The sequence below is a fragment of the Cnephaeus nilssonii genome, assembly GCF_951640355.1.
Source record: "Cnephaeus nilssonii genome assembly, chromosome: 17".
NCBI classification, from domain to species: Eukaryota; Metazoa; Chordata; class Mammalia; order Chiroptera; family Vespertilionidae; genus Cnephaeus; species Cnephaeus nilssonii.
This window is the reverse complement of record NC_137088.1, coordinates 7,373,261-7,384,229: the sequence shown is the minus strand read 5'-3', so window position 1 is coordinate 7,384,229 and position 10,969 is coordinate 7,373,261. Positions and strand designations below refer to the sequence as shown.

The window sequence follows — 10,969 nt, the reverse complement described above, 5'->3', positions numbered from 1 at the left end:
GATTTCTCCTTTTGTACAGTGACTTTTCAAGTTTTTTGCCCATTTAGAAAAAACTGGATCATCTGCCTTTTCCCCACTGATTTGTAGGAATTCTTCATGTAATTTAGAAACTAGTCCTTTATCAGTCATATATGTTGCAAATACCTTCTTCCACTCTGTGGTTTGTCTTTTCATTCTTTTCATGGTGTTTTTGATGAATACACGTTCTTAATTTTAATGTAATCACTATTTATTACATTAAAATAAATACCAAGTATTCTCCTATGGTTAAGGCCTTTGTGTGTGTGTGTGTGTTAAGAATCCCTTTCCTTATTCAAGATCTCAAAATCTCAAAACCCTTCAGTTCTCGGGCCCGCGCTCTATCCACTGAGCCAAACTGGCTAGGGTACCTTCTGTCTATTTTAGAAACAAGCCATATGCACGCACAAAGATGAATAATGATATAAGAATTTATGTTGTAATTCGTTTTTAAAAAGTGATCCAGGAGATAGGCCATAGTGTAAGGACAGCTTTGTGAAAGAAGTAGAGCTAAAATTGGGCCTTGAGAAATATGCATTATTTGGATGGATTGGAGGATGACCCAGGCTAGGTAGGGAGAACTCTGTGAGCAAAGGTGCATTTTGGGATGGGAGCAGCCATTCTGGGTGGGAATCAAGATCTAAATGGCAAGGGGGGAAAAAGGAAAATATCTAAATGGCAGGCTGTGGCTTCACAGAAGCTTTGACTGTCAAATAAGGTAAAGAAATGTTCAACACAACTACGAGTATCTCAAGGAGCCAAAGGTTTACCAAAGTGAAGCTCTTTGAACTCTCTGAAATAAAAGTGATAATAATGCATAATTTTCTTAATTCACTAGGCAGGTTTTCTTAAGAAAATGTTCTCAGTTTTTAAAACTTCTCATCAATGCTACCTTGGGACCTTAGGAGAAAGAGTACCATGTACAAGGTAACAAACACACACTTCGCAAGTCAAAATAAAATCCGCGTCATTTATTCCACATTGAGCTACCAAAAGACAACCTGAAACCATGTTGATTTTTAGCCTGTAGCCATTGGACGTGCCGGAGTTCTCCCCGATCCCACTTAGGCGTTCAAGGTCCCTGCAGCTTCCTTTTCTTTCTCCAAAGTCAAGAACTATGGCCACTATGCAGTGAGGTCTACCACCCAGGAAAGTAACAGGTAAGCAAATCATAGACTAGGATGCCTTGTGGCAGCATCAAGCATGCCTGTGGAATGGTGGACAGAAGGTACACACCATGCTAACGATTTCTGGAAAGAGAGCTCAACACAAAAGCCTAGCAAAGGCAAAAAGATCTGGGACACAATACCCTCGCTAGGAGTAAATGTTTCCTAGGATGACAGGAGCAATGTGAAGGGGCGGGGAGGATAATGATACAGACACGGGCTGCGGTCCAATGACCAGAGCCCTGAGCGGGAGGGAATCCCACTTGGGGAATGGCCAGCTGTTTTCTGGGAGACATGCTGTGCGTTCTGCCTGCGTGACAGAAGCTGGCTATGGCCACTGTTCTTGGGTGTAAAGCAGTCTTCTCCCCCATATATTCTACCAACCTGAGGGAGCTCCATGTTTACGGGATTGCTAAAGGAAAGTCTCAGTTGAGGACCAGTGGGCGGGAGCCATACAATGAGATATCTGATTGGGTCCAATGCTTAGTGGGCATCTGTGCCAGGAGGAATACAGCATTTCTGAGGGAGGACAGGATGCAAAATGTGCCCTGAGGTCCATTCTTCAACATGGAACTGTCATAATCTCTGCGTCCTCTTCCTCTGGGGCCCTGGAATAAAGAGCCGGCCTCGAGGGCCTGTCTCTCCTGTCCCCCAGGGCGTCAGCATTGGGTGGTGGGGTCTCTGAGGAGCAGTGTGCACAGAACAGTTGAGGGGCTCCCCAAGAGGTGCTTTGGCATACATCAGTATCTGAGAGGCGCACGACCTAAGTATTGGACTGTGGTGGTGTTTCCCACAGATGGGCATTTCACTTGCATTGTCTGGTGCCACCCAGGCTGGACCTGGGGCAGCCCTCGAGCTCCTGCAGCTGCTCACTCGGCTCACTCGGAATCCACTGCATGGTCCAAGGCATGCTGGGAGCGCCTCTGATTCTTAGACAACGCATACAGGTACACCAGGAATGCCAGGCACAGCAAGGCCACTCCCGTGAAGAAGGCGAGGAGGCTCATAAAGGTAGGTAGCTTCATGGGCAGGCGGATCAGGGGGATTTCAGCTGGGATCTGGTTGGTCAGGGTGAGCATGTAGCCAAGGGACCAGGCTATGCTGCTATTTTCCACCTGTGAAGTAGAGAAGATGGCTCAGTGCAGGTCCCCACCCCAACCCAACTGAGAATTGAACCTACAAGCCATGTATGTTCCCTGACCAGGAATAGAACTATGACCTCATGGATCATAGGTCAATGCTCAACCATTGAGCCACACCAGCTGGGCTATATTATTTAAATTTTTTTTTTAATGTACTTTTTAAAAAAAAAAAAAGAAGAAGAAGAAGAAGATGGCTCAGTTCTCAGGGCAGGGGTTGAAGTGGGAATGCCATACCCGGGGCACACCACTGTCACCAGCATGAAACACCCACCGGAAAGGAGGTCAAAGGACTTGCCCAAGTTCAGACACTGCAGAGGCTGGGCTAGAATCCAAGTCACTGGGACCCCCCAAGGCTCGAGGGCCCTAACTCCAGCATTGCAGAAAAGTCAGAACTAGTCCACACAACCTCGTCATGGCCAAGTGGGAAGAGGGCAGAGGTGATAACAGTGAAACACTGTCTGTTGCCGGCTGTCCAGAGTGTCTGCGGCTAAAGAAAGAAGGTAATGTGTGTTCGCTAAACCAAGGGCCAGTTTCTAAGAAACAGGGGTTTGTCCATTTCTTCTGGTAATTCAATCCATTTTTGGTTGGCACATTTTCAGGTTGTTTTATGAGATGGATAAATATTTTGAATTTGCAATCTTCATGATGAATTGAACTTTTTGTCATTATGTTGTGATCCTCTCTATCTTGAATGATGCTCTTTATCTTAAAGACGATTGTTTTCAGATATTAAATAGCTACAGCAGTTTTCTTTTGGGTGATGTTTGCCTGACAGTTTAAAAAAAAATCTTTTTTTTTAACTTTCAATTTTTCCAAATCCTGAGGTGTGAAGCGTAAGTGTTTCTTTAAAGTGTTTCTCTTATAAATTACATATATTTGATTTTTAAAAATCAGGTGTGACAATGTCTGTCTTTTAACTGGTAGGTTTGGTCCATTTATGATTATTATAATGGTTAATATATTTGGACTCCTAATATCTTACTTTTAAATTTTTAATTGGTGCTATCCTCCTATATAATAAAAGGCTAATATGCAAATCAACCGAACGGTGGAACAACCGGTCATGACACACATTGCAGCAGACGCTCAATGCAGAAGCTGCCCCCTGGTGGTCAGTGCACTCCCACAGGGGGAGTGCCACTCAGCCAGAAGCCCTGAGCCGGGCTCATGGCTGGCGAACGCAGCGGTGGTGGCGGGAGCCTCTCCTACCTCTGTAGCAGCACTAAGGATGTCCGACTGCCCCTGAAGGCTCCCGGACTGTGAGAGGGCACAGGCCAGGCTGAGGGACCACCCCCCCAAGTGCAAAAATCTCGTGCACCGGGCCTCTAGTTTTCTTATATTTATTTTTTTCCTATCTTATAAATTGTGTGTGTGCATGTTCCCTTTAAAAATTTAGCATTTTAGGCCACTCCTATGTTCCCGTAGCCTATGACCCCTGATCCTATCCCCATCACATTGAATATTAGCTATACTTGAATTCTGGGTTGTTCTGGTGTATGGATGAATTCTTCTCTTTTACTCTTTTATTTGGTGTTAGTTTTCTTTTTATTTTTAATATACATTTTAAGCCACAACATTATTTATCCTTACTTCATATGTTTTTATAACATCTGGATTTATTTCTAGTCTTATTTCATTACTTCCTCCAAATATAGTTTTGATGTGCAGTCTTTGTGTGGCCAATCTTCTGCAGTCTTTTTCGGGCCCTCACATTCGGATACTAACGTGGCTGGGCTGGATATAAAATCCTTTATGAATAAAGGAAAGGAACTTGACGCCTAGAACTCTGTGTGCATCCAAGCTGGTACTCAGTGGGAAGTGATGCTACATCCTCATAATGGACTTTCCTGATAATGAGGTCATGAAGTCAAGCCGGGAGAGGACATGCCCACAACAATCCTCATATGTTTCCAGACATCCTCATTTCTTGTAGATGATTCAATTTCATTTATGTAAAAATAGACAGTCACAGGCCTAATGTCAGATGTTGATTGGCTTAATCTAATTAGCCCAAGCTAATACCGAACAGACTGACTCCAGATATACTTAAGGCTTTACACCAGCTCTTCCTGAAACCAGACAAGCCTCCCAGAACCCGGGAACGTAGTGCTGGATGGGCATGTCAGCAAGGCTGCCTCTGCCCAAAAGCCAGGTCCGAGGCCCCGTCACCGCACAGTCACCTGGGAACAGCTGAGGTTTCAGCTTTGGCCCATTCCGGACTCTTGACAGTAAACACAGTGCCTCAGGCTCATTCCAAGAGAAAATTCTATTTAATCCCTCAAGCTCTAAAGCCTGTATCTTACTCTGACATCTGCGTAAATGGAGAGCAATTAGTTACTACCCTCTTTTTAAAAAAAATTTTTTTAAAAATTGATTTTCAAGAGAGAGAGGGAGGGAGAGGGAGAAACATTGATGAGAGAATCATCAATTGGCTGCCTCTTGCATGACCCCTATTGGGGACTGAGCCCATAACCAGGGCTTGTGCCCTGACCAGGAACAGAACCAGTGACCTCTCAGTACATGGGATGACACTCAACCAACTGAGCAACACCAGCCAGGGCAGTTACCATCCTCTTTTTTTAAAAACAAACAAACTGTTATATTGGAAGCTTCTTTTTAGAATGAAAATACGTTAGGATGAAATCCTTAACATATTTATTCATTCACTCAACAAACATTTACTAAGCATCTTCCAGGTTCTCGCCCATGTGCTGGATGCTAGGAATCTGAGGATGATAACAAGTCCTGCCCTGGAGGAACTCAGAGCCTTGGCTTCCAATCCTTTGCTCAAGGGGGAGGGTCTGCGGTGAACTCCCCGTCATCCCTTCGGGGAGGTCACTGGGGATCAAAGGCTCCTCTTTCACGCACGTACACGCAAACCTCTATTTTGAGAGGAAGAGGAGGAAGAGGAGGAAAAGATTTGTGCTCTGACTTACCTCTTTTTTAAAATGTATTTGGGGCCAGGTGTCCTCGGTGAATTTGTACCCACTGACGAGCAAGTGGTAGATATAGTGGGCCGAGAAGCAGTACGAGCGGGCGTACACCTCATCAAACCGGGGCAGCAGCCGCGGGAGCTGAGAAGGTCAAAGCAGGGAAGGGAAGGCGGGCAGGCAGGTTTTAAAATGCACATTTTGGAACACCTTAGGACCATAGGCCTATCTGAAAAAATTGTATCACCCAGCATTTCATATTTATTTTAAAAAAATTTTTAAATTTTTAATGTTTTTTTTAAAATTGATTTGAGAGAGAAACATCAATGAGAAAGAACCATCCATCGGCTGCCTCCTGCATTAAGGAGTGGAATGATATAATACTAAAAACATATCCCTAGAACAACATCATGTAAGAACAAGCTCTAAGTGTACAGGGTGCTTATGATGTGCCCAACACGGTTCTAACCACTGTGCCTGTGGTCAGAACATTAGTTCATGATGCAGGTATGGCTCCCTGATAGCCCCATTTTGGGGGTTAAAAACAACAGCATAGGGCGAAATTCAGAACATATACACGCATGCGCACAATGGGATATACTCTGCTCTGCTGCTGGTGCTGCTATGGCTCCTTTCTCTTTACGCACTGACCTGGCTCCAGTCCTGTGAGCAGAAATCCCAGGTGCTGGAGTTGAAGGCGCTCAGGGAAAAGCTGCCCGAGAGGTTTAACGCGTTGGCCGTGTAGAAGAACCCCGCGAAGGCCTGGGAGGAAGCGGAACAGAAGGACATCCTGTCTCAGAATGGGACAGACAATGCAGGTGTTAGGGCAGGTAAGAAAAGCAGGACACAGGTCAGCAGAAGAGAAACAGAACGGTGAGAAATAAATATGCAATGGGGGGGAAAAAAACCAACACAGGAATCTTTCCGTGGTTTTTGCTCTTACCACAAAAGACCCTTTAACTTTCGGCTGATAAACCCCGTCAAAGCAGCAGATTTCTCGGTCCTGGCAAGCTCTGAAGGCAAAGAGGGAAGCCACCTTCTCCCGACACAGTAATGGGTCCCCGGTTCCTTCAAAAGTGATGGTGTCATCGGGGTTGTAACCTCCAGGCCTCAGACCCTCCGTGCACAGGCTGTCGAAGAGGTGGCCCGCGGTGAAGGTGGTGACGTAATTCCGAGGGTAACAGGGGTTGGTGACATTGGTGTCGGAGGTGGAATTCTGTAGGCACAAGAGTGACCTATTAGAAATCACTCTTTTGTGGAGGACCAAGCACTTCCCTTTGGCCAACTCTTATTATCGCTACACGCTAATGCCAAGAGGGAAATGAGAAAATGCCATTCTGTGTCAGTGGGTACTTGAAGGCAACTCCCAGGTTGTCTAGGTAACGCAAGTGGCGGTGGGGGGACAGTTACCTGTACCAGGTGCAATGCTAGGCTCTCGCTCACATGGCCAGATCCAGCCCTCACGGCAGGCCTGTGAGGCAGGATTTATGAACTCCATTTTGATGAGAAAACAAGACAGGCTTAGGTTAATCAACCATTTTGACTGGAGTATTATCTATCCACCTAATAAAATAATTCCAAAGGGACAAATACATGAATTATGAAAATTTAGCTTCCGTCCCCCTCTTTGCCACCCACCTGGCCCCCTCCTTGGAAGTGACCTCTATGGCCAGTTTTTGTGTATTCTACTAGAGATTGTGTCTGTACTTCTTGTGTGCATGTGTGAATACATTTTCTTTTCTTCCCTCTTTCTTTTACTAAAATCATAAATGGTAGTACCCTACACACTATTCTGCTTCTTACTTAAAAATCCGTCTTTGATATATATTGTACATGTAGAGCAGCCTCTTTTTAAAAAAACAAAAACAAAAAAATGTGTTTTTTTTTATTAATTTCAAAGATAGGAAGGAAGAGGGAGAGATAGAAACATTGATTGGCTGCCTCCTGCACGCCCCTACAGGGGATGGAGCCCACAACCCCGGCATACGTCCTGACTGGGAATACAACCAGTGACCTCCTGGTGCCTGGGCTCAACCAACTGAGCCTCACCAGCCTCTTCTTTTTAGTAGCTGCATAGAACTTCGCTGTGCAAATAAACTATAATTTATTTAAGAAATCACCTCAAGATGAAAATGTAGGTGTTTTCCAGTCATTTTGCCACTACAAATGGCACCACAATAAACATCCTTGTTACCCTTGTTACGTATAGATCTTTGATCCATTTGTAATTTATTTGGCTAAAGATTGTAGTAGGAAGCTGACTTTATATCTTTTCCAGATGACTATCAAATCTTTTATGTCCTGGTGAAACAATATTCCCTTTATCTTACGCTAAACTAGAGGCCTGGTGCACGAAATACATGCACTGAGGGGGGGGGGGTGTCCCTCAGCCCAGCCTGCGCCCTCTCGCAGTTGGACATCCTTAGCGCTGCCATGGAGGTGGGAAAGGCTCCCCCACCGCCGCTGCACTCTCCAGCCGTGAGCCCGGTTTCTGGCTGAGCAGCGCTCCCCTGTGGGAGCACACTGACCACCAGGGGACAGCTCCAGCATGGAGTGTCTGCCCCCTGGTGGTCGGTGCGCATCATAGCAACTGGTCGTTCCACCGTTCAGTTGATTTGCATATTAGCCTTTTAGTATATAGGATTCCTAAATTGGTTCTGTTTATGAGTTCTCTTTTCAAAGGAGCAGGATTTGAACTCTACTTTCAAAGCCACTAAAGCATCTTATTTTCCCTACAGTAAAATCTTGACTGAAGTAAAACACTGAACATGTGTTATTTAAAAAACAGAAGAAAAAGATCTTAAGGAAAGAAGGAAGGAAGGAAGGAAGGAAGGAAGGAAGGAAGGAAGGAAGGAAGGAAGGAAGGAAGGAAGGAAGGAAGAAGAAAGGAAGGAAGGGTCCCTAATGTCTAACAAGTTATCAGAGCGAGCCCTGAGCCGGGGGTGGCTGGGGACTGGTTAATAAGAGGATAATTGCCAAGTATCTACCCAGGTGTCCTTCTCACCACACTGTGCAGGCCCTTATGGTGCAGAAGAGGAAATGAGACGCAGACTCAGCCAGTGAGCATGATGTCATAACCTGCGTGAACCTTCTCAGTCGGGCTTGCTAGCATGTACTTGGCGCATGAAAGTGCCAGTCAGGCAGGTCCGGGCACGCATCTGTGGGTGATCCTCATCACACCTGGATCCTTTCCCTCACCTGAGTCAGAAGGCTCAGGGCAGAGCCACCCTCTCAGCATCCTGAGGTAACCAGGCAAGTTGGAGAGATGGCTGATCCCTGGGAGGTGACTGTCCACAGGCAGAGGCTGGGCTCTCACACCGCTGCCCAGTCCTGGACTCACACCTGGAAACTTGTGTTTTCATATGCAAATGAGACCTCAGACAGGTGCCTATACTCAGGGCCAGCTGACTTTAAAAGGTTAGACTCCCTGACCCCTACTCACCCTGGGAGGATGGTTTCGCCTGCCCCCTTCTGTCGGAACGGAGTTCCGAGGAGCCCCCCTCCCCCGCCCTACCCTCCCCCTCCCCCTGCCAGGGCCAGAGCTGGAGGAAGGAGCATTAAGCTTTGCCTGAAATAACAGGAGGCTAAGAGGATTTTCCAGGGCTTTTCTCCTGGAAAGAGGCGTGTTGGCTGAGACTTAATACCTTGGCAGGGCCAGACCAAATGATTTCAAAGGCCTTATATAGCCCTGTGGGCTGGACGTTCCCCAGCCTGCCATAAAGGGATCCCGGGACTCGGATCATTTATAAAATGTCTGGACCTCTGGAATTTCCTTGGAATTCTGACTCAAATACATTGGAAGTGGCCAACACAACACGAGAGAGAGAGAGAGAGAGAGAGAGAGAGAGAGAGAGAGAGAGCGCTTGGACTCCCACAAGTAAACCAGGGAGGGGGAGAGAGAGGAAGAGAGAGAGAGAGAGAGAGAGAGAGAGAGAGAGAGACAGAGACAGAGAGACAGAGAGAGAGTGCACGCGCACTTGGATCCCCACAAGTAAACCAGGGAGAGGGAGGGAGGGAGGGAGGGAGGGAGGGAGAGAGAGAGAGAGAGAGAGAGAGAGAGAGAGAGCGAGAGAGCGCGGACCCCCACAAGTAACCCGGAAAATGCTGTTGATTTCATCCACCTTCAAACTGGAGTTGAAAGGATGGACCCCAGAAGGCAAGGCGCCCTTCCCTCAGCTAAGACCCCCAAGGAAACACCTGCTCCCCGCCGCCCCCTCAGGTACCTGAAGGAGGATCGCCAGAAACCTCTTCTCAGCCTCGTTTCGCCCGTAGCACTGGAAGCTGCGTGTGTAGAGGGTGTACACGTAGCCGTACAGGGACACCTTTATGATGTCACTGGTGTTCAGCTCCACCTTCTCTCCCACCGCGAAGGATATCTGGGTGGAGGCACCGCCTAAATCCAGGGCGCCTGTGGTCTCCACTCCATTGGGATGCACCCACATGTGCCATAGGTCCTTCTGCGCGGTGGGATAAGAAAGCATGAAAACAGGCCGAAGACGCCATTTCTGTTTGCCCAGGGTCCTCCACCTAAGACCCATCTCTGACTGCTAAGAACTAGGACATATGGGGAAGCATTCAGGGGTGCTTTATGTCAGGGGTGGTGAGCTCAAATGCTTCCAGGAGCTGGGCAGGCAACAGAAACGAGCAAAGGCGGTGAGGTGTAGACAACAGGGAATGGTGGGGACTCTGGCAAACTGGGGAGTTGCACTCCGTTCCAGTTGGCTGGCACCATGCAGGAATGTGAGTCCACTGTGACCAGCACTTCCAGCACTTGGGGGGTGGGGTCAGGAGAAGCTATGAATTTTTATGTGAAATTTTCAAAATATTAACTGTGGGCAATGAACTAAAAATGTAAAAATATATGTGAGGAGGAACAGAATAGGTTCTTGGGCTGGGTATGGTCTCTGTAACATGGTGATTGTCTCTTGGAGTCTGCCTCCCTCTGCACCAAAGAAGAAGGCGTGTGGGGACTGGCGTGTAACGGAGACCTGGGGACACGGGGGCCTGGGGAGCGGGCCGCCTGAAGGCTCTGTAAATGCCAGATGGCTCTGGACCAGCTTAGAAGAGTCATCCTCCAGTCGCCCTTCCTATTACCTATAGCCCAGGGTTAGAGTCTCACCTCCCCCCACAATGTTTTATTTGCTAGTAAAGGGATGATATTCCCTCTCCCCCATGCATTTGGTCCCGCTTATGATCCAAGGCTTGGCACCAGCCTTCGAGTCTTTTCTTACCTATTGTCTCCTGTGTGTCCCTAATGCATCACACCATAGGAATGACACGGGACAGACTGCCCCTGTTGGCATGCACCTCTGCTTAAGCTACCGCCCACAGGGGAAGGGATCCATAGCAAGATTAAAAACCATGCATTTGTTTTCACACACCTCCAGGAAATTTCCCATTAAATAGTTGGCTGTAATCCATCCATATATCCCTTCCTCTTGCCCAGAAATGATTTGAGCACCCCTAAAATCAAAGGGCTGGGACTTGAAGTAGTTTTGGATGCTTGCAAGGACTTCATTGGCTGCTGTTTCATTTTGCAACCTATGCAAGGCACAGAACACACAAGGCTGAGTGCCCAGACCACAGAGCCTGAACATAACCTCACTCAGGTGAACAGGTGAGACCGCCCCGCCCGCTGCCGACAGGGACGATCTCCCAGATATGTGCAACACATGGCAACCCCTCCTGCAAGCGGAGGCTTCCTGGGTCACAG

General features: G+C 47.3%; 1 protein-coding gene across 1 annotated transcript in view; it reads right to left on the bottom strand.

Annotated features, from left to right (window-relative positions):
• Positions 1-1,047: 1,047 nt before the first annotated feature.
• ENTPD3 (ectonucleoside triphosphate diphosphohydrolase 3) overlaps positions 1,048-10,969 on the bottom strand; it is a 33,628-nt gene continuing 23,706 nt past the window's right edge. The window contains exons 6-11 of the mRNA XM_079795716.1: positions 10,638-10,797; positions 9,480-9,713; positions 6,200-6,472; positions 5,908-6,018; positions 5,263-5,400; positions 1,048-2,299 (exon numbers count right to left, since the gene is read on the bottom strand). Of these exons, the coding sequence (XP_079651842.1) occupies positions 2,063-2,299; positions 5,263-5,400; positions 5,908-6,018; positions 6,200-6,472; positions 9,480-9,713; positions 10,638-10,797 (1,153 nt within the window). The 3' untranslated portion in view covers positions 1,048-2,062. The remainder of the gene's footprint in view (positions 2,300-5,262; positions 5,401-5,907; positions 6,019-6,199; positions 6,473-9,479; positions 9,714-10,637; positions 10,798-10,969) is intronic.